This window comes from Simochromis diagramma, unplaced genomic scaffold, assembly GCF_900408965.1.
Source record: "Simochromis diagramma unplaced genomic scaffold, fSimDia1.1 OVJJ01000320.1, whole genome shotgun sequence".
NCBI lineage: Eukaryota > Metazoa > Chordata > Actinopteri > Cichliformes > Cichlidae > Simochromis > Simochromis diagramma.
The window spans coordinates 8,652,019-8,675,920 of record NW_024386773.1 but is presented as its reverse complement, the minus strand read 5'-3'; the positions used below and the strand labels follow the sequence as shown (position 1 = coordinate 8,675,920).

Below are 23,902 nucleotides of genomic sequence, written 5' to 3'. Positions count from 1 at the left end.
CCGATTTGAATGCTAATTTTCATTTTAAATAGAGCTACGGCTAACAGTTACATTCATTATTTAATATAAAACAGGTGATCTAAAACAAATGTTGCAGCACAGTTTTCTGAGGTGTCTCTTTGTATAGTTTAACTTTAACTTATTTTTTACTTTTAGGTTATAGATTTGTAGGCTGACATGAGTTTTACTGGAACGTCTTTCCGGTAGTGTAACATATTAGGTTTGCTGAAGGTCTGCTGCTCTTAGCGACAATTCAGTAGCTGACTGATCTTTACTTAGGTGGTTAGGATAGCTTTAAAAGCTTCTGAGGAGGTCAGCAGCAAACCTAAGGATGAGTCAAGCAGTATGAGACAAAAAATATATTTTAGGTAGCTCTAAATGTATACCAGAGGGTAGTAACAAGTGGACTTTTGGACATGGATGGTATTCTAAAACAACTGAAAATATAAGTCTGCAAAAAGATGCTTGTAGAAACTATTTATTGTAAAACAAAGAAAAACTCACATGTACCTGTTAACTAATTAAATGTGATTTTGTTATCCATGGCTTTTGAGGTTAACAACCTTTGTCCCATAGTGCTACATCCCCTTGAACATTACCACCATTACCATAATGTCCTTTTTTTACCTCTGACATCATCCGCAGCTGTTGACTCTTCCATCCCTTCTATCCTCTCCCAGCAGATGAAGAAAGCTATTTGTTTGACGTGGTGTGAGTGTGTGAGGCTGCAAATCGATTTGTTTCAGCTGGTGACTCATACCTGTCTGCTGCCTCACCATCCTTCACACACAGACACACACTCTCTCTTTGTAGCCTTTTAACTCTGTGTCTTTCTCTCATAGGCTAATCTGGTCGCAGCATTTGAACAAAGTCTGGCCCTGATGACAGCACGCCTGCAGACACTGTCTGTCTCCTCAGATCAAAAGGTATTTTGGCGATATTACATCGATGATTGAATACTATAACGGTAGCGAAGTCTGTGCCAGTCTCCATTTATTTACATGAGGACATTTGATGAGAAAAGTAGGTAACACTAGAAACACGCCATAAACAATCTCTTACATGACAGCTAAAAGCAGACAGAAATTACTACATAATCAGCAAATAAATTCCAGTGATGTTAATCATAAACTATGCACTCTGCTCATTAGGTTAGTTTTGTGAGTGAAAAAGAGACCAAGTTGCATAGTTGTCATGAAAATGAGATGCGAGTCATGATAGGATTTCGATGTTGTCACTCAACACAACCTGACATCCTTAGTGAAAGCTAAGAGGCATTCCACAGTCGTCGGTACAGAAAAATCTTGGCTCAGTTACTAACCCATCAACTAACATGACTACATACTGATGTTTCCTTAAGGACTCTGAGCTTACTGAATTGAAGGACACCATTGACATTCTGAAGGCCAAAAATACTGAAGCCCAGGAAATCATTCAGGGGGCCCTCAGTAATCCGGATGTCACACCCAAAGGTACAGACTGCGCTTTATGATATACAGTAGGATTTTGACTGTCATATACTTCTGTCTCCTTGTTCAACTCTTCTATTTTCTTTTGGGTATTCAGAGCTGCAGATCAACCGCCAGAACTCCTCAGAAAGCCTCTCCAGTCTTACCAGCACCACCAGCCACTCGAGCATGGGCAGCCTCAAGGAGCAGGAGGCTAAGAAGAAGAAGAAGAAGAGCTGGGTGAGGAAACACTGGTCACTGACTAAATTTGTGCCTAAGAAGTTCACCAGGAGTCTTAATGTACCATCCTGTATGGCGTCTGTGCAGGACAATATATGGCAGGAAAAACAAATACATTTCATAGTTTCATACAAATCATCAGGAAACGAGATGAAAGTAACAATATTGGTATCAATTTAGTGATTCCAAATTGATCAGACTGACCACATTCAGTGACTGTGTTGATAAAACTGGGTCTTTTTGTTCTTTTTGTCTTACATATAACATCTGAAATGTATGGTGGAGCTATAGAATTATAATTGCTTTTAATTGTGATTATAACAATACAGCTCAATGGTTTTATGGATGAATATTTTAAATGAATGAACATGTCTTGCTTCCTTTTCTTGTTGTGTCTTGTGTGTTCAGACTGAAAAAGTCAGTTGTTGTCCTACTTTACGCTCCTGCTTGTGTGTGTGTGATTCGCCTCCTGTCCTGTTCCATCTTTCGTATTAAATATGACTCTGGTCTCTCCCTCATGCTGCCCCGCTTTTTTATTTTAGGTCTTTGAGGTGAGTGATGTTGTTACAATAAATAAAACTCAAACCTTTTCCACTCCAGCCTGCATGTGCTTTGAGTCATACTTCCTAACTGTTGGGAAATGTTCTGTCATCCTTTTTTTTTGTTTGTCTGGTTTTCAAACATACACAATTACTGTATGATTTAATCATGCTTTATTATTAAATGTTTATTATTAAATTTATTGTCTTGTGGACTTCAAACTGCTGTTACAATTTTCAGAAACTGAAAACCCCAACATACTAAATGAGTTTTATTAAACTAGTTTGCTGTAAATCTAACATTTCACCAACTTTTTTTTTGTTTGGAAATTTATATTTGCCTACTTTTTGTTTAAAAAAAGCCACATTCTGTGAACTCTCAGGTCATCACAATCACTTTTTAAGAATTTCTTTTCAGCTGTCTTTTGCTTTTATTCTTGTTTTTTTTCCAGGCTTGTTATTTATTACATCTCAATTTCATGTATTCTCCCAACAGTTACGCAGCTCATTCAACAAGGCTTTTAGTAAGAAGGGCTCAAAGCCAACTGGGCCATATGCTGACATTGAAGAGATTGCCACCCCAGAATCCTCAGCACCTTCCTCCCCCAAAATCCACCATGATGGAGATAACCCTCCGGTGTCAATGAAATCCTCAGCATCATCTTCAAGGTACCATACAAGGATCTTTATCATTGTTCTATTTATATGCATATCAAATAAGGAATTGAATCACAATATAAATAAATACAAACTTCTCGTAGATGTGAAAACAGAATATCACAGAACTCTGTAAAATTGTTATTTTCCTGTCATTCCTCTGATCCCTGCTACAGTACCATAATGATAATTTTCATTATCATAATTTCATTGTCACCAGACTCTCTGAAGGGAGTGAGGCAGGTGATGATAAGGTTGTAACAGACCTGCGCTCAGAACTGTGGGAGAAGGAGCGTAAACTGACAGACATCCGCCTCGAGGCTCTGAGTTCAGCCCATCAGCTGGAGCAGCTGCAGGAGGCCATGAACAACATGCAGGTACATGTAATTTTGTTTTTTTGTTTGTTTCATAAAAAGGTTGGCCTCAAAGTGCATTTCATTTTCCAGCCGGATGTTTATTTTATGAAGATTTTTGTCTAGACCAGTTGATTTGCTTTTGTAAAAATCTTAACCTTTAGTGTTTTGTATTTTGCAATTGGTAAACAGTGCAGTGATCTGTAATTTTATTTGCTTATTTACTTATTTATTTTAAATAGAGGACAATCGAAAACCTGAAGGCTGAGAACGACCATCTGAAGACAGGTACTTTGTCTCCCTGTCCATCTCCTGGACCCTCCAGCTCTGTTTCCCAGTCCTCAGGTCTCACTGCTCTGGGAAGCTCATCACCCCGACAGTCAGTAGCCATGCACGTGCCTAAAAGCTACAGCAGAGGGCTGAGTGAGGGGAGCAGCTCAGGTACAGCTCAGTCTTTGACATTTATATTTATAGGAGTAAGAATGCAACAATGAGTCAGATAACTGGGTATAGTACTTAGATTTAAAAAAACAAACAAAAACAGAACAGTGAAAATAAGCATGTTTATCTGAATGATAAAAAGAACTTCTCAACCGAATTTATTTGAAGAAAAAATAATTTGATGTAATTCAGTATCACTGAAATCATTGGATTTTCTAGAATCCCTATAATTGCCTCATGCCATTATTTAGAATCTATATGCCCAGAGATTAAATGTCTGATAACAATAAAAATTAAAGTTACAGTGTCAAGGAAGTCAAAATCCATTACTTGTTTCCTTGGTCATTTAATACATGGTGATGTAAAAATCCATGCTTTTGTTCTGAAGTCTATAAAATATGATCTTTTAAAATTACAGTTCAGTAGATACAGAATATAATGCAAAATTAACACTGCTTGTTTTCAACTTTCAACTTGTGCCTCATTAGCTTTCTTTTTTCTGTTTATACACTCTTTGATTTACTGCTTAGCAGACATCCACACTGCAGATTCTCTCAGCCTTTCCTCACAGAGAGATGACCATCGTGTCAGGGTCGTGGTTTGTGTTGCAGATCTACGTGTCTTTAAAGATGTATGTTTTCGTAAATTTGCTTTTTCTAAATCCTTCCTTTCCTCTTAAATTGCCTCTGCCACCTGTTAATCACCTATTAACTTCACTTTGTGTCAACAGGAGGTTAAACAGCAGGATTTCTTTGTCGGCACTGTCAGAGTGAATGGCAGGATGGATTGGGTGATGCTTGACTCAGCTGTCAGTCAGGCTTTTAAGGTGAGAAATCCTCACTCACTGCAACCTGTTAAAAAGCTGAATGCAAATTTGAAGCATGCTTACAATTACAATTCAGCTGTCACATTAACTTAAGCATCAAGAGGAGCATCAGGAGCGCTGTTCAGAGGTGTAAAGTAAGACACAGAAAACATACATACAAGTGCTTCTGAAAATGGTATTTAATTCAAAAACTCATATCTTCTACATTCACATAAAGTGAAATATTTAAAGCCATCATGGACCAGCAACCATCATTAAAACCAGCAGATGATATGGCACCCCTAATCATTATAGACTGTGGAAATTTCACACTAAACTTCAAACATCTTGGATTCTCTACCTCTCTACTCTTCCTGCAGTCTCTTGGGACTTGATTTTTAAAATGTAAACAGTAGACAGTAAATCTTTGAAATGTAAAGTTTACAGTCATCTAAAAAAAAATGAGACTTTGTACCATTGAGCAACAGTCAGGTCCAGCTGTAGTTGTAGCACTTTGCTGAAGATATCTGTATCTTAAACTAATCTCACTTCACTCCTTGCGAAGTTCTTGAATTGACTTTTTCAACAGTCCTCTCAAGACTGAGGACATCCTTGATGGTTGCACACCTTTTCCTACCACCCTTTTCCCTTCCAGTCAACTTTCCATTAGTATGCTTCAGTACAGCCTCTGAAGACAGTCAACCTTTTAGCAATAACTTTCGCTAGGTTACTCTCCTTGTGGGAAATGTCAGTGATCATCGTCTGGACAACTGTCAAGTCGGTAGTCTTCTGCATGATTGTGATTGCATATACTGAACTGACAGGTACACAGTATTCATACCATTTTAATAGTACTTTACTTAAACTTAAATTGAAATATTCAAATATTTTGAGTTATTTTTTTTTATGGAAGGAGCTTTAAGGTTTAACTATCAAAACTAATATTGAAAATTTAATATATGATAGACTAAATGGAAATTACAAACTTTTTCATAATTCTAGTTTTTGAGCTGCATCTGTAAACTTAAAATAACTTTCTGATTTTGTTACGAGGGTAATGGGCTTGAAAGATCATTCATTTTATTTGTGTGGTGGTAATAAAACCAAATGTGTTGTGTGGAGGAATAGCTCTAAAACTTCGTAATTTTTTGTTATACTTTGTATATTTTGTTATATTTTTTTGTTGTACTGTACATATTTTTCTTCTTATTTTTCTTCTTCTTCTTGTAAGGAGTTTTCTTTACTTAGTTTTACTCAGTTCTGCTTTTCTTTACTTTTTCTTCCAGGTATATATAGCCAAGGTGGACCCCACCTCCAGTCTGGGACTGTCTACAGATTCCATCTACAGTTACAGTATGGGCCACATTAAGAGAGTGCTGGGAGGAGAAGCTCCTGAGACACAACCCTCTCGCTGCATGTCACGAGGCCCCAGTAGCATCACAGTGGCACTGAAAGGTTTGCAGAAAATGTATAACTTCTAAAGTGCTACTAAATTTAAGATGTTTTATTCACAGAATTAGAAGTAAATTCATTCAGATTAGTATTGAAACGTAAAGTTTGGAATTCAACATTCAAATTTCCTAATTCACAATGATTTTTGTATGAGGCTTTTTTTTTTAGCTTGAGGCGACTTCTCTACAATCATTTGTGGTCAAAACCAATGAACTGCACTGTTCTGATCCTCGGTCAAAGCAGCTGATGAGGTCATTATTTCTCCCCAAACGCTATTTTATTAAAATAATTATTTTCGACAGTTGTGACCTGAAACACTACACTTCATGTTATCCATATGTCTGTCCGATTCAAACACTGAATTATATTTAAGGAAGAACTAATTAGAATTTAATGGTCAAAAGTGTTTGTTTGTTTTACCCCACAAAAATGATTTTTGGCCTTGATGCAAGAATTCAAATGCATTCCTATGTATATTATAACAAAGTTCAACAAATATCAATACAATAAAATTATGTGATTTATATCTAGAAGGTCAAAGGTCATGTCTAAACAGATATAGATGTAAACAACAACGTGACCTGTTGTCAGAGGCTCACTTAGCGTTATCACTAGGATGGTATAAGCATTTACCCTTTGGCACTGTTTTGTTTTGTTGAGTTGCACACATGTTGAGCCCATCAGTGATTCTAAACCAGAGTGATGATCGGTGGGAACAGTCATGGTTCTGGTTTGGTGGTTGACCCCGCTCCACCTTCGCATGCAGGAATGCGAGGAGCCAAGTGCTCGGAGAGCTGGGAAAGCAGCGGCAGCCCAGACAGGGCTCTGAGTAACATGATCTCAGGGCAGTCAGGCCCAGCTGGTCGACCAGCGTCAGACACATGGGCCCCATAGATGTTAAGGAAGATTGCACTTCTGCAGGCTGGGGGATGGGGGTGCAAAGACTTCCTACACTTGATGCAGAACTATTTTCAGAGTGAAATGCTTGAGCTCTGTGCTGATTATGAAGGACATGCAAAGTAATATAAATCTGTTTTCACAACATCTTCTGACTGAAGCCAGTCCAGTTTGCAATGTGTATTTTTTCTGGTATAGATATTAACAGAATTCCAATCAAGCATTTAAATATCATGCATCAAACTGCACTTTATCACCATCGCTGATACATCCAATGTAATTAGCAGATGGCCATCAACTTTGTTTATTAGAGCAGTTGATCATGCAAGTCATTCTTTCTTTCCTTCACTATGCTCAGGTTTGAAGGAGAAGTGTGTGGACAGCCTGGTATTTGAAACTCTCATTCCCAAACCCATGATGCAGCACTACATAAGTCTTCTACTCAAACATCGTCGTCTGATCTTGTCTGGGCCGAGTGGCACTGGGAAGACGTACCTCGCTTCCCGGCTGGCTGAGTACCTGGTGGACCGCAGTGCTCGCGAAGTCACGGATGGCATTGTGGTCACTTTCAACATGCACCGCCAGTCATGCAAGGTAACAGAAACTGATGTGCCATTAAAGATCCCCACAATTCTTCTTCCACAGACTGAGTTTGTCCAGTCTGCACCTGTATGATTTTACTTTTATCATTTTGTATTGCAATCTCTGTCTCTTTCTTTGTAGGATCTGCAGCTTTATCTTTCTAATTTAGCGAATCAAATAGACCGGGAAAGCGCAACGGAAATACCATTGGTGGTGATTCTGGATGATATTCATGATCCTGCTTCCATCAGTGAACTTGTCAATGGTGCTCTAACCTGCAAATATCACAAATGGTAAACTTCGTCTCCGTGAATACAACTTGATAAACCATAGTTATGTAGGTGCTGAATGTGGCCTTAACTGTGCAATATTGTTTAGCCCTTACATTGTTGGAACAAGCAATCAGCCAGTGAAGATGATCGCAAACCATGGCCTGCATCTCAGCTTCAGGTTGGTTATAAATGACTATGTAACTAATATATAGCAATAACCTGTTGAAACTATTAATGCTGGTTGAAGAATTTTTGCATGCTTCATTCAATAATGCTGTCCCAGTACTATAAGTAAGAGGATAATGATAGGCTTCTAAAAGCCAAAAGACCAAAATAAAAAGACGTCTTTATAGGGTATCTATAACTACAATGTATCTATTGTGTAGCTAAGGTAAACCTTCTTAAATAATGAAATATGTTGTTAACAAACTATTAAGTCTAGCGTTGTGACATGCAATGCTTCTCATTGTCTCAGGATGGTGACCTTCTCCAATAATGTGGAGCCAGCCAATGGCTTCCTTGTGCGATACTTGCACAGGAAGTTGATGGAGTCCGAAGATGAGAGGAACTTGACCAATGAGGATCTAATCAGGGTGTTAGACTGGGTTCCCAAACTGTGGTATCATTTGCACACCTTCCTAGAGAAGCACAGCACATCGGATTTCCTCATAGGTATGAAGCACTTGAGAGAGGATAACTTTAGGAATGAAGAAACAGGTTTAGTTTCGATGTGATAGTTGTTGCTGCATTCTCACTCTTCTTTCTGCTTTTTTCTCTTTAGGCCCTTGCTTTTTCTTATCCTGTCCAGTCACAGTGGATGAGTTTCGATCATGGTTCATTGATCTTTGGAACCACTCTATCATACCATACCTGCAAGAAGGGGCCAAGGATGGCATCAAGGTGAACCACTTTAATCATTTAAAGTGAAAACTTTTAATCAGCTTTTATTGATTAGGGCAGCCATAACAGCAAATAAAATAAGTAATTCTTGTTGAAATAAAACTTGGTCAAGATTAATTTGCAGTTTGATTATTCTCTGAAAGCACCATCGACTTTCCTTTCACAGGAAATGCTGTAGTCTAATTTTACTTTGGTGCTATGTTGTGACTCCTCAGGTCCATGGCCAAAAGGCAGTATGGGAGGACCCAGTGGAGTGGGTGAGGGGCACCCTGCCTTGGCCATCTGCCCAGCAGGACCAGGCAAAATTGTTCCACCTACCTCCTCCCAGCATCGGCTCCAGCAGCCCCTGCCAGCCAAGTGAGGAGAGGCCTCACAAAGAGACTCCGCCCAGCTCCATGGAAAATGATCCTCTGGTAATACAGACAGTGTCCCAATACTTTCTATTATTTCTTAAACTGATCTGCAAACCTGAGAAGTTCTAATTTCCCAAATCTCTCTTTTGTTTGTTTTTTTTATAGATGGCAATGCTTTTGAAACTTCAAGAGGCTGCCAATTTCATTGAATCACCAGACAAAGAAGACCCTAGCCTGCCTAAACTTTGAATACAAAGCTCACACCTAAACACTTAGCTCTCCAATTTTTTTGTTTTTGCTTACTGTACTGCAGTGTATGCAGTGCATATTCAGGAACAAATGGACCCTCAGAAATGGTTGTGGGGCTATTAAAAACCATCATTCCTGCAGGAGAAGTTTGAAAATATGACTTATTAAATCCAAATCATTTAACCCATTCAGTATTTTCAAAAAAACCTGTTAAATGAAAAGCTATGTTCTCTTACTTAATTATATATTTAAGAATCACTTCACATAAATCAGATATCTTTACCAGTATGGTAGCCCTCAGTACTTTTAGATTGGTGCTAGTGGATTGTTAAGAAGTCCATCAGCTCAGCACTTCAGCTTCAGGGGACTTCTGCAACAAAACACACGGTCAATCCTGTTTTATGCTCAAGGGCACCTTGAAGTGTTTGTCAAAAAGAGCCATTGGAAAAGAGTATGACAGCATCACAGATACCAGTCTTTCTTGCAAGGTTCTTTGGCACATATCTACTGTATCAGTCTTTGAAGGCCAAATCTTACATATATGCAATCCTGAACTCTACAGCCCGAGCAGGTGAAACTTATGATATGCCTTAAGACAAAGACATCAATGTCACCTCAACTTAAGCAGAATATACTGGTGCTTTTATCAATAACATCCTAAGACAGCCGCATCCTAAGCTGTTTCTTCAGCTTTCTATATTATATATTACAGTTCATCATGGTTACGTTTCACAGCAAAAAAAAAAAAAAGAAGTCTGAACACTCCAAGCGGAATTTTCAAAATATATTTTTACTTTTTCCCATCTTCTTTATCATTTTCATAGTTTATGAGTTAAATCTGCTGTCATACTCTTTTGCATAAAACAGAACTTATTTATCAGTGATGTAAGTTCATCACTTTGTCGCTGCACACTTAATTTTGTTTTAGTCGCTACTTAAGTAGTGCCACCAATGTCGCCATATGTATCAGGTATTAGATACTTACTACACAGGGATGATATAACTTAACAAACAACCTCTAATGAAGACATAACGAGTAAATGTTATTTAAATCCAATTCAAGATTGTTTCTCTAGAACATTTATGTAGGAAAAGGCACATCTATTTCAAGTCTTTCCCCAAACATTCAGACTAGTTACTGTGTATATTCTGTAAATACAGTCAGATTGCATTGTAGTTACTTTATCTACATTAGTTGGTGCAAATATCGAATATACTGAACCAAATACTGTACTTTAATCATGCATATTGACTGTCAAGTTAGGGTTTTAAGTTCAACTATGAATGTATAGAAAATACCTATACAGCAGCCGTATAACAGTCATGTAGGAGGTGCTTTTAAAGTAAGCCTTATCAAAGTTCTACTGCTAAACACTTTTATTAATGGCTGAGCAGGGTGGCTTTAGAGCTGCCTGTTTCCGTTTCATTTTTTACACGCTTCACAAACAAAAATAACATTTTCTCCCCACTCATGTTTAATTTCATTTAGGTACGGTACTCATGGTGCTCCTTAAAAATGTCCCAAACTGTTTTAGTGTTGGATAAAAGCTGTGTAGATGTTCTGGGTAGGTTAGCAAAAAGTTGTCTGTAATTTCTGTCAACCGCAAAAGAAATATGAAATATATTTGGAAGAAAATGTGTGACAGTTCATAGGAGATGTTATTAAAGACATTCTGTAGTGGCTGAAGTCATGTGAGATCTTATATGGTATATACCCGAGTTGATGTCCTGCAGTATTTACGTTTGAGAGGATTTTGGGCACATGATGCAGAATCAAGTAGTAGAGAATGCTTATTCCAAGGCAAGAGTTAAAAAGATTTAAAATGCTTTATGAAGAATTTGGTGTAGATGTGTGTGAACACGCCCCCTATGGAGTAAATGACAGATTGTTGTGCAAGTGGTGGTGAAATAATTCTTTATCCCCAACATTTCGGTGCTCAGACTAAACTTCACCTGAAGTAAAACCTGTAAATGAATGTTGGACCACTTAAAGACAGCTCAATAAGAAAGTCTAAAAACTTATGTCTGAGATGCTTCATGCTTATTTGCTTTATTGCACTGTTTGTATAAGGCTGGTTTTAAATTTTCAAGCTAATCTGCAGCTCTTACTGGTCACAAGCAAACTAAAAAATGAATGAAGAAAAGACATCGAAGAGCAAAAACGATGTCAAGTGTCTGGGACTCTTACCCTGACATCATGCTGACTTTGATTACTGTAAATATGTGAGGTATCAGACTGTGTTACAAGCCCCTCTCTGATCTGTTTTGCAGGTTAACTAAAGCCATCAACTCCAGCTTCTCATTCACTGGTTGTTGTGCCTGTTGTTCTGTGGTAGCTGTGATTTGTGTTTGCTTACTAGTGTACTGGGACTATGCAGCAACTTCTACTGGTGTTGGCAATCAGCAATGATGAAATTCACAGACAAACGCTGTGTTTGTCTCATATAGTCAGGCTTTGAGTTCTTAATTCAGACCAAACTGCACCACAAGATAAAAGTGTCAGCTGGAGATACAGAGCCTTAAAGAGAAGAGGATTTGTTTGGTGATACATTGAAGACAGGGTTCATAAGTTTAGCTGATGTGTTTTGTCCTTATGAATGGCAACTAAAGTAATGCAGCTGGACTTGTAAATCGTCAAATGACAATAAAAAAAACGAAATAAAAAGCAATTCAGTTCCAGTTTATCAAATCACAACCGTCCCCTCAAGGAAGGTTAAAAAATCAAAAGATGAGGTGGAAATAGTTCGCAGTTAGTCTGCATTAAAACAAGTAAAAAAAACCAATCTGACATCTTAGGCCAATACATGTTGCTGAATAGTCATATTTTCGCAAAGCTTGTTGTGGACTAAGATTAAGAAAACAATGTTACGCTGTATGCAGTGTCACTAATGTGCAAATGTCAAGGGTTTCTAAGTGTTGTAAATGCATGTAAACTTGCTGTGTGATGAAAAAATGTTAACATTAATGCATTGTTTAGGAAAATCATTGATAATAGATGATAATGTTTTCTTTTTTTAATACTCAGATATTTGATATTTCTTTTTTTTTCTTTTTCTAAAGAATCCTTTGTAAAAGTTAATTTCTCTATTTTGTACAGAGCATCATTGTAAAGTCTGTAAATATGTCAGCATTCTGGATGCGGCAACAATCACTGAGGAGGAAAAACTAAATCTGTGAGAGAAAGATATATTTCTTCAAAGTTGGGTCCAATACATGGATAAGGCATGCTTCTGAAGGCTTTCATCCACTTATCACTGTTTGTTGAAATTAATAAAATACATGTTATATTTATTCTGTTGCTTCTTGTTCAAGTTGACATGAGTGACCTGTTACTAGGAATTGCAATAACCATTAAGTAATAGAGTTCATCATCATATCAAATTCATTTAAAAAGGCTTTTTTAAATTAGTAAAGCAGTTAATAGTGTACAGTATGTATAGTGAGAGTGCAGACTGGGACAAATTGAGTGGGGTCTGAGTCATACATGGTGTCGGTATCCATTACATGTAATACATTATTAGGGGGCGGCGTCTGAAAGTGCCGAGCCATATATAAGCCTGCCACCCCCGCAGGAATGATGGCACTGGATACAGTTCGAAGGACTTAAACGAGTTGGGAATTAGCTGCCATCTCCAACATGCCGTCCAAGCCTGCCCCAATCAAGAAGGCGGCTAAGAAAGAACCAGCCAAGAAAGAGGAGGCAAAGGCTCCAGAGCCGGCTCCTGAACCCGCCCCGGAGCCCGCTCCCGTGGAGGCCCCCCCGGCTGAAGCTGAACCTGCCCCAACCGAGGGAGAGGCTGCGCCACCTGGTAATTACCCGTGCACAGCAGTGTCTCAAACGGCCCACCTTTAATCATTTTTTCTCGATGGCTGAACTTTTGATAAGTCGGTAACTCTTTAATTGATCCAATGGTAACTTTTTAGACACGTGCACTTCTGAGGGGTCAGTGTGAACTGTTCAAATGCTTACTTTTGCCCTTCTGCAAAAACGCTAACTTGTTAAGTTCCTCCTATTATGTGCTTTCATGCATCACATGCATGTTTTACAAGCAGATAATCCTAAAAGTCACAGTGCATTATGAAACGTTTGTTGTAGGAATGTATGTTGACAGTGCATGTTTATCGACTAAAATACGTTTTTCTATAATCTATAACACTTAAATTCGTCTTGTTGAACACTGATTTTGAAATCTAGCGCCAACATCAATGCTCCCACTGACTTGACTCACAGTCACACAGAGGAGTATGTGTTCATTTTTATTTGAATCGTTTAACTCCGTGCCGGAAATGCACACTCAGTGATGTCTTCTACCATAAAAATGAGTGCACTAACCCTTAATATCAGCTGCCACTCCTGCTTTTGAGGAATTGCCAGCTGCCTCCACTGATGATGGTAAATTAAAGGACTTCACTTGTTCATTAGTGCTTTAGCAACTACTCTAAGTGACTTCTTGATAAAACTTTCTGCAGTGCTTAGTCTCAAAACATGTTCCACCTTCCTCAATGCATTAATTGATAATATATAACACTTAATAATAACTACTTTGAGTGCAGCGATACAGGAGGCTGCACCAGCAGCAATCTCTGCTGGTGTTAATCCAACCTGCAAAAATAGAAAACGTGTTCCTCTTCACTCCTCTCTCTCCTTAACAACTGAGATGATTTTGTCATTTGAGACTAACTGGATGGAAATTCTCCATGTGATAGCATTGTTAATCCTTTGAATTCCCAGCAAAGAGGACAGAGAGCTGTGAGATGCATAGCTGGATTATATTTGATGCTGTCGCTCTGCTCATTATATGCTGCCAACAATAATACAAATGCCTGTTTAACATCAGCTGAAGCTGCTGAGGCACCTGCACCAGAAGAGCCTAAACCACCTACGCCCCCACCACCCAAAGGTAACCTTTTCTTGAAAGTGAAAACTTTATTTCAAAACCTATTTCATTGTTTTTTGTAATTTGCTTTGTGCTTATTACAACATTAAAATAGGAAAATGTATTCCAACATACTATAGGCTTTGTCTTTAAAATTCATTCATGTAATAATTGTATTTTATGTGGCATCTGCAGAGCCCACAAGCGCTCCTGTGGATCTCTTTGTTGAGGATAAGAACGACACTTCGGTCACTATCATTTGGAGCCAGCCAGAGAACATTGGGGCTTCAGGTCTAGATGGATACACCATTGAAGTCTGCAAGGATGGAAGTAAGCCCTGCTCTTCTCTGAACCACGTGCATCATATAGCAGCATGTCCACGAAAGGGGTCAGATAGTGGTATTAATATACCCTGACAGAAATGTCAGCTGACCTTTGAATTACTTTTTCAGCTGCAGATTTTACGGTTTCACAACGTGCATCTTTAATTGCACCATAGTTTATCATTTTTATTTTTTCAAAATATAGTCAGGAAATTCTTATTCTTTTCTGTTTTAAAGTGTGTCAGGCACATCAGCAGCAGCTGTTCCTGAAGTGTCAGTCGCAGAGTTATATCACGAGCTACCTAACTTCTCCCTACAAGGAAAGAGGCATTTCAGGAGCTGCTGCAGTCTTGCTGGACGTTCTGCATTTAGACTTACAGCACTAAGCTAATGTCAGCAGCAATACAGTGCAGGCTTGATTTAGCAGACCCACACAGAAATTTAATGAATATGAACGCTGCAAAAAAAAGGAGTGCTCACTGTCCTACATTTTTCTTAGTGCCTGATAATTTGTATAAATTCACTCAAAATCAAACTCACTCTTTCTACATTTTGCATATTGGGCAAACTCTTCCTTTGAAAAAAAAAACAACAGCTTTTTAAACTCATTCATCATTGTGTGTAATTTTTCTCATCCAGCTGAGGATTGGAAAGCAGTCAATGCGGAACTGCAGAAGTCTTCCCGCTTTATTATCAAGAACCAAACCACTGGTGACCGCCTGAAGATCCGAGTGGTTGCTGTGAACGAAGGTGGCCGCAGTCCTCCCGTTAGCCTCCCTGAGCCTGTGTTGGTGAAGGAGGTCGCTGGTAAGAAGTGTTTCCAATAGAGAACATAATCTGAACATTTTCTATAAGGGAATTTTACCTCTTGGAAAACCAATTATTTACAAGATAAACTAAAGGGTACTAAATCCTGAATTAACAATACTATTTAATATATTGTCCATACTATTTATGTATTTAATACCATAAACTAATTGTTTTACAATTAATCAACCATAAAAGCTGTAAAAAATCATTCCAAAATCAGGCCATTCTCTACTCTTATTTCCCAATGTTTACATCAGTGCTGTTTAAGAAATCCACTCGATAAACAGACGTTCTACATCATATATATGAAATTAAACTTTCTCCCAGGTGCTAAATGATTAAATTTAGTGTTTTAAGACAGTGGACAGTGCGTACCATCTGAAACAGATATAGCCTAAAGTTTATGGCGCCATTTATCACGAGAAAGGGGAGTTGCAAAGTGCAGGAGTCAAAGCTAAGAAGCTCAGCGATGTTTTTCCTCTCAGCTGTCCATGTCCTGTTGGCACATGCCTGCAATGTTGCATTTTAAAACTGTGGTGTTCTCTCTTGTTTCCGCTTTAAGTTGAAACCCCGACCCAGCTGGCAACAGTGTGATAATTACACACTTGATAAGTGGACGGTTTTACTGTTGCTGCACACCTTACAGTGTTAATCATAGACAGTATATGTATCTGAGCTGAATTGCTGTGAAAGATGATTGGACCCTGAGGGCTTTATAAGGAGGAGCTGCATGACTCTGGGTCCCCTCACAAATTATCGTTATGTGTAATGGAGAGTCAAACAGGGAGGGAAGGCAACTTGATCCCAGCTGAACTGGCAGTCTTTCGGTAGTCACATTAACCATCGTGTTCACCATAGCGGGTGGCCTCCATATAGAATCAACTTATGAATGGTTTCCTACAAAATTACCACAAAGCTTTAGAAAATAACTGGGATGTCTGTGCTGTTAACACAGACTTTTCTATGGAGGGGTTGGCATTGCTTTGTGATCCCTGCCAGGATTCACGCTGAGGGGAATGTCAGGCTCTCTTCTCCAAGATCGATGGTGTCAAGTGATCTGACTGCAAGCATTTAGGGAAGGGTTAAGAGCAGAGAGGGGGTGGATGGTAAATTCCAGCCTGTCCTGACTGAGAGTAGAGAGGGGGTGGATGGTATCCTTCTAACCTCTCAGATGACACCTAAATCTCATGACACCGCTGGAGATTCACTGTTTATCTTGAAACATGCCATGGACTTTACAGCACAAATCTTTATTAAGGTTAATCCTCTCCACATGAAGTGATAAGACACCTAACATGCAGTGTATACTTTCTAATACCTTAGCTTACCCTCTTTTTGATTTTTTTTTTTTTATACAGTTAACAGTTTACATCCCATTTAATGTTTACTCATCATTTGCTTTCAGGAGTGTCCAGATGAGTGTCTGCTTATCTCATCTGCGATTTTAATGCATTCTGATGTGAGTGGGGGTAACCGAATCTCCAAATCATGCGTCATGAGAAGCGATATACTGACTACAGTACGCCTGCTTTATTTAGAGACCTGACAAATGTTGCTGGGCTGCACTCAGCAGGTGTTGCTTCTCTGCAGATCACTTTTACAAACAAGCTACAGCAGGACCCTTCCAAGTGTCTAACCATCTGAAACATTTCTGTTTTTCATTCACTGATTGTCAGCTTTCAGGTACATCGCACAAAAGAGACTACACAGCAAGAAACTAAACAACAAGTGTAGATCAATTTTTGTGAATACGATAATAAATAAAGCAACAATTAAGGCATTCAGATCAACTTTATGTTAATTTGATTTATATTGATTTTGGCATGAAAACATACAAATGTAATGTTTGTAAAATTACATGTTCATAGGTCTCAGTTTATTCTTTCATATGCAACTTCATATTAATAAAGATGCGTATATATGAATTTACATGCCTGTACACTCAAATACTATCTTGCTTAAGTACTCTCCTATGTTGTTATGCACTAAATAGATCGAATCGCTCCCTCACTTACCGCTAATACATTAAGCCCCAATGTTAAAAACAACATCAGCTAATCATCAGATAATCATATATGACATTTACACAGTTAATCCCATACAGTCAACTATACAAACTCATCAAGAATAAATAAAAAAATATCACAGCTAGTGTAAATAACAATAACCCATTTTTTAAAAATGACTCTCTTGCTTGACAAAGACTGTAATATATTTTTTAACAAGACATAATGCAGGCAGCATGAGGATGTGGTGGTTAGAACTGTTATCTCTCAGCAAGAAGGTTCTGGGTTTCAATCTAGTGGGTGGGACCTTTGCGTGTTCTCCCTGTGCCTGTGTGGGTCCTCTCTGAGTGTCCTGGCATCCTTCCATAGTCCAAAGCCAAGCATGTTAGTTTGAATAGTGATTCTAATATGTCTGTAGATGTGACCTGTCCAGGGTGTATCCCACCTCTCACTCTATAACAGCTAGGCTCCAGCTCAACTGTGGCACTGAATTGTATAAGCGGAAGAAAATGAATCAAACAGATGGATGAATGGACAATGCGATGTTAAATAATGGTTCCCATTGAGAGTAAAACAAATGATAAATAATGATATCAGGCTAATGTATAGGGCGACAGTACCTTATGATTCACAAGTCACTATCCTATGACTGAGCCTTGTTCTTGGTTTCTCTGTTCAATAAGGACAAATCATTAGAAGGAATTGAACGTGATTTATTGATCTACAGAATTCAATTATGCTATTCGTGATTAGACTCTGATGGCTTAACACAAGAGAATGAAATCCCAGGGGTGATGGCATTAGGCCACAACCCTAGATGTTGGTGGTGGTGAAGATAAGATGGAGCCTTGGATGGAGTGACTTACGTGAGGCGGAGATGGGGTGGAGGTGGGTTCTAAAAGAGAGAATGAATGATTTACACTGAGCAAGTTGGAGGCGTCCTGCATTCTCATATCTTGCAAACGGCATGCAAAAGAGAATAATTCGAATAACCATTAATTATTTTCCTCATTGATTTTCTCTCCAGATCGTCCCAAGGTCCGTCTGCCTCGTTTTCTTAGGCAGAGATATGTCGCTAATGTTGGAGACAAGATCAATCTGACCATCCCCTTCACAGTAAGATTGGAAGATTTCTGTGCATCGCTCCATGGGTAATAAATAACACACTGGAATTCACTGTCTGTTTGCTTCTTCTCTCAGGGAAAACCCAAACCTGTGGTCACCTGGACAAAGAACGGGCAGCCCCTTGACACAAAGAGGGTGAACATTCGCAGCACCGAAAGAGACAGCATCCTGTTCATCCGTGCGTCTGAGAGAGAGGACTCTGGAGTGTACGAGATGTGTGTGAAGGTGGATGACTTTGAGGACAAGGCTCAAATTACCCTTCAAATTGTTGGTGAGTAAATTTCTGATACTGTGTGAGATGCCTTTAAAACTGTCCTATTTGATACTCAACCCATGCCTGTTTGTTCGCAGAGCTGCCAGGGCCTCCTGCCACTGTAAAGATTGTGGATACCTGGGGTTTCAATGTTGCTCTGGAGTGGACTGCACCCAAAGACAATGGAAACACAGAGATCACGGGTTACACAGTGCAGAAGGCGGACAAAAAAACTGGAGTAAGTATTCTGTACCAAAGGGCCGCTTGTTTTCAGGTCATAACAGCTAACTCATTCTGATGATTAATAGTAGCATCCCTCTGATAAATTACATACCGCATGTCCTGAATCCCCAATACGTCTGCTAATAATCCATCATGTCTGTGTGTGTGTGTGTGTGTGTGTGTGTGTGTGTGTGTGTGTGTGTGTGTGTTTAAAGGACTGGTTCACTGTGTTGGAGCATTACCATAGACTGAATGCCACCATCTCAGACCTCATCATGGGCAACACCTACAAGTTTAGAGTTTTTGGTGAAAACAAGTGTGGAATGAGTGAGAGTGCTGCTGTTACAAAAGAAGAGGCCAAGATCTTGAAGACAGGTACTTTTTTTAAAGAGCTATAAGGCATTAGAAGGAAGATATCAGAAATGTTTTAATTTATTCATTCATTCAGCAGTGGATCCTGCCTTAAATTTGAAATTGTTGGCATCTGCCATCAGTAAGCCTTTCTTGAATTTAAACGAAATTTAAATGAGAGCAGGGACAGTTGTTTGGAATAGAACTAAATGAATCAAAAATTCACTTCTGTAGCGTGAAGTGTGGTTGAAATCCCTGACAGCTAATCAGGGGACCAATAAACATTAAACTATTTGATTACTATTAAGAAAATGTATCACCCACTAGTACAGAATACTGTAATCCCTTTAATCTTACTCTTAAATGCAACAAGAACAGCTGGATTTCCATTTCCTTTATTGGGAGGAAATCAATTACAGGAACTGCAGACAATCTAGACAGTTCAAAATAAAATATCTTGTGCAGACTGAATGCTCCACTTCTGAAATCTTTGACAATTTTTGCATTTCTATAAAGGACAGTTCTGGAGCCAGAAATGAACATTTTGATTTGTTTTACAATAAAAACTAAAAAACAAAATCGATTTAGCTTGCTAAAAATTTGTATGACTTAAAATGGCTTTTGACCCCGTTAGTCACATTTCTTTCCCCGGACAAGCTGCTCAGGATTTGTTTTTTCTCACATGTGGCACAAAACAGGAGACAGCCCACATTAGATGTGTTTCCACTAATAGAAACACATCTGTTATGTGATCCCTGGATAAAGCGTGATGCACAACGCAATATACACAACAGCAAATTGTTTTTCTGACATTTCACTGGATAATTACCTCTATTTTTCTTACGAGCGGACAGTCAGACATCACACTGACTTTTCACTCAGAAACAGGTTAGAAACCATTTGATGTGCGATATGACTGCATCAGACAGTTTTGTTCTCCATCACCTATGTGAGGGGATGTATAGAAAAGGCCATGGCTGCAATTCATGTTTCTAATTTTTTTCATTCTACATATTTTGTGTTTTCCTCTATTTTCAGGCATTGACTACAAGCCTCCTGACTACAAGGAACATGACTTCAGTGAGGCACCCAAGTTTACCACATCCCTGGCTGACCGGGCCACTACTGTTGGCTACAGCACCAAGCTGCTCTGCTCCGTCAGGGGATCCCCAAAAGTATAGTAACATCTCTCTCTATTTGCACTCTATTAGCACTTCAACAGCACCAATTGTAAGCTCTTGTTGGTCTCAAGACAACAGTAGTGTGCTTTTTAATTTCAGTTCAGTCTACAGTCATTAACTTGATGGACCAAGTTACTGCTTGTAAGCTAGATCACAGAGATCAATTGAAGCTTTTTTTTTTTTTTATAAAACTTGCTTGATGAATCCACGTGAATTGTATTTACATTCTTGTAATTCTCTAATTCGGTTCATATATTCATAATATATGAACCGCTGTCTTAAGGTGCTTTATACTGTGAGGTGGAGAATGAACATCAGTGATCAGTCTCTTCTGCTTGCTTAAATACTTACAGTTTTTCTTCTCCCACTAAATATCACATTTTAAAAGGACAAGCGAAATAAAAATGCTCTATGTCAACACCTCAATCCAAATATCTACTACAGACAGGTGTGAAAGCTATTTTATTGGCTACTTTCTGGTTGCAGTTTTGTTTGCAAATTATCGCCATATAAAAGTGTGGGGACGTACCCTTCTTTTAAATTCTTCATACAGACTCTTACAGAAAGAAAGAAACATCACAATAATCGCAAGTAATGCTAAAAGGATAATAACTAGGTAAGAATCTTCGAAGTGCTGATCTCATGTAAAACCACACCCCAAATGTCCACCCGGGTTCATCATACTTCAGCACTGTAATTCACATTTATTATTAGGTCCCTGTTACTACTACCTGTTATTAACAAAATACAGAAGTTGAAGAATGTTTGCTTTGCTTAGATAATCGCTACATATGTAGAACCTCCGACACAGTTCTGGTCTTTAAAATATTAAAGTCTAAATGTGCATGCAGATTCGATTTTACCAGAGGTGCAAGCTAGCTAGACTGTTCCATAGGCACCTTCTTCCTTAAACATACGAAAGCTGCACCCATTAGCTCATTAGCTCACTATCTCTGCTTACCTCTTCTTTCATGTCTGCAATCCACTAGGTCACCAACAGGATGTAGGATAAATGGTACTAAGCACAATACGATGCAAAGAGGCCACCAGATATTTATTATCTTTTAATGCCACTAAACTCCCAAGCTGTGTGTGTACGTTGTTTCTGCTTCAGTCCCAAAGCCACAAATATGTCAACAATACTTCTGTTCATAGTCTTTGCAAGGTGTTTTGCTCTTTACATCCAGTTATACTGTATGAATCGGTTTTTCTACAGCCCAAGATTGAGTGGATGAAAAACCAGATGATTATTGGAGATGACCCCAAGTTCAGGCAGATTTGTGTCCAGGGTATCTGCTCCCTGGAGATCCGAAAGCCTGGCAACTTTGACGGAGGTGTGTACTCCTGCAGAGCCAAGAATGATCACGGAGAGGCAACTGTCAGCTGCAAGCTGGAGGTCAAACGTAAGTCAGGATCTTAAAGCTGTACTAAAATCCGAGGTCTTTTGGATATGTGTAAAAACTCTATTTCAGCTGTAGGACTTGCTTTGCCAGTACCCAGTATCCTGAATATCACGTGTCTTTGTTATACAGAGCCAGTGATTGCAGATGCCGACAAGAAATAAGCTGACATCGTGACGCTCACAGGTGAGAAATCTGATTTATTTATTTTTTATACTTTGACACTTTATTTGCTCTCAGAATATCAGTACACCACGTATACAACTTTGTCACAACACTTTTAACAGAACGGTAATATTTCGGGGTTAGCTTTGATTGTAGTGCTGTTGTAGCTGGACATTTGTGTTAAAACAATTAAATAAGATCCATTGGATAGGTTGATCTATGTGTGTCTTCACCAGCTGCCTAAATGACTTGGTGTCCATACTTGGAGAGAACTAAACTTGGAAAACATGGCCACTGCCACTGAAATGCTCCAATCAGTAGCACCCATAAATTAAAACTGTAATGACTCCCCATGCACTCAGTTTGGAGACTTAATCACATTTCATCAACTCAGCAGAAGTAGCTGCAGTAGCTTCCTTCAGGAGCATTTTATTTGTAGGTCACTTCTTAACACTTAAACAGTACAACACATTAAAAAAATACAAGAAAATTATTTATGTGTGCTTTGTTTCAAATCACTGCTGTTTTTGCAGCTTAATTTATTTCTTAGCATATGTTTTTGCTATTTGTTCAACTGATCCAATCCCAAATTAGACTCAGAAGGAAAGGGGCCTTTGCAGTCTCAGGTGCCTGACAGTGTTTCTAAAATGGTCATCCACACTGATAAAAAAAAAACTTTTGTAGTTTAAATAATGTCTTTGTTTCCCTGCAGGAAGGTGCTGGATTCCTGGAAGAACATGTATATATGGCTGGTGACCACACTGCCTAATGGATGTAGACTGATCTATCGCCAAGCGCTAACAAATATTATGATGAACATTGAATTATGATGAAAAATAATTACAATTAAATATTAAATATCATCAGTATCGCTACAACTGCATTTTTAAGTCCATATCCTTGCCCACAATCAGCTTTCTCCCCAACAACACAGTCTATGGTAACTAAATTATGAATTTGTCAGACACTGTTCTTTCCTATTTTATCATCTAACACCAAGAATTTTGCAGGATGGATCTTCTGTTCCTCGTAGGAGAACTACATGTAACATCAATGAGTTTATACCAATAAACTATTTAATTTCTGGTTTTATTTTTTCAACACATTGTTTTCTGTAAATTGTAACCACTGCCATGTAATGGCTTCTATTGTGTACAGCAGTTTAAATAAAAACTTAATATTGTGCTATGATAATCTGTAAAAGCTCTATGGAGGGAAAAAATAAAGCAGGGATCATACATGGAGTACACTTATGGTGTTATATATTTATATAGATTGCAATTGTTTACGTTGATAAAACAAGCTATGCTTGCTGAGGTTTTTAGAATATAGTCACACTTCATTTTTTAGGCCTGTTGGTACTGATTTACTTTATTTACTAATTAAGTGTGCTACTAATTTGAGCAAAAATAAAGAATTCAGTTGCTCCAAATACAAATAATGGATTCCATGTAATTGTACACAAAGTCTTTGAGCAGGTTAGGTAAGCCAAACACATTTAAAAATGCTGTTTTTAAAATTCAATACTACCTGAAAGATAAATACAGGTTTAAACTCAGTTTTGAAATTCATATTTTCTTTATAATTTTTTTTCCATATCCACACATTTATCTAATACCTTTCCTTTTCAATGTCAATACTGCTACTGAGTATATGAGGCTTCTGGATGAAGTCCAGTAAGAAACTGGAGACAGCAGTGTTGTTCATGTGACTCTTACAGACCCAAAAGTACTACAGCATGCCAGAACGTCCATAATAATAATACCAGTGTATAATACTGAACTTGTAACTATTTGGTCTTGAAGTCATTGGCATAGTGATACAGTACCAGGCAGGATGCCAGAGATATCCAGGTTACAGAGACGCATGGGTTCACACACAGGCTGACAAAATTAGCCCTAGTGCTCCATCTCCCATGGGTTATTTTAGGGATCAGTAGCTCAGCTGGCAAAATGTGCTTTTAAGTCACAGTAGCCAACTGATATAAATTTTTTAAAAAGG

General features: G+C 38.4%; 2 protein-coding genes across 13 annotated transcripts in view; both read left to right on the top strand.

Annotated features, from left to right (window-relative positions):
• nav1b (neuron navigator 1b) overlaps positions 1–12,479 on the top strand; it is an 83,193-nt gene extending 70,714 nt beyond the window's left edge. For 8 of the 12 annotated variants that reach the window (XM_040006497.1, XM_040006520.1, XM_040006513.1 and 5 more), the window contains 17 exons: positions 843–926; positions 1,361–1,472; positions 1,567–1,688; positions 2,231–2,239; positions 2,724–2,896; positions 3,105–3,261; positions 3,480–3,678; positions 4,209–4,309; positions 4,409–4,504; positions 5,770–5,938; positions 7,191–7,426; positions 7,556–7,707; positions 7,793–7,864; positions 8,162–8,358; positions 8,468–8,586; positions 8,802–8,999; positions 9,105–12,479. In XM_040006497.1, the coding sequence (XP_039862431.1) occupies positions 843–926; positions 1,361–1,472; positions 1,567–1,688; positions 2,231–2,239; positions 2,724–2,896; positions 3,105–3,261; positions 3,480–3,678; positions 4,209–4,309; positions 4,409–4,504; positions 5,770–5,938; positions 7,191–7,426; positions 7,556–7,707; positions 7,793–7,864; positions 8,162–8,358; positions 8,468–8,586; positions 8,802–8,999; positions 9,105–9,188 (2,280 nt within the window). In that variant the 3' untranslated portion in view covers positions 9,189–12,479. The remainder of the gene's footprint in view (positions 1–842; positions 927–1,360; positions 1,473–1,566; positions 1,689–2,230; positions 2,240–2,723; positions 2,897–3,104; positions 3,262–3,479; positions 3,679–4,208; positions 4,310–4,408; positions 4,505–5,769; positions 5,939–7,190; positions 7,427–7,555; positions 7,708–7,792; positions 7,865–8,161; positions 8,359–8,467; positions 8,587–8,801; positions 9,000–9,104) is intronic. The other 4 variants (XM_040006539.1, XM_040006550.1, XM_040006591.1 and 1 more) reach the window with 2 other exon arrangements.
• Positions 12,480–12,754: 275 nt separating this feature from the next.
• Positions 12,755–23,145, top strand: mybphb (myosin binding protein Hb). The gene is made up of 12 exons (XM_040006612.1): positions 12,755–12,997; positions 14,027–14,089; positions 14,261–14,395; positions 15,028–15,195; positions 18,232–18,320; positions 18,405–18,600; positions 18,681–18,820; positions 19,020–19,179; positions 20,194–20,330; positions 21,553–21,739; positions 21,869–21,922; positions 22,614–23,145. Exons 1-11 carry the CDS (start codon positions 12,826–12,828, stop codon positions 21,898–21,900), a joined length of 1,479 nt encoding a protein of 492 aa, XP_039862546.1. The 5' UTR covers positions 12,755–12,825; the 3' UTR covers positions 21,901–21,922; positions 22,614–23,145.
• The last annotated feature ends 757 nt before the right edge of the window (positions 23,146–23,902 follow it).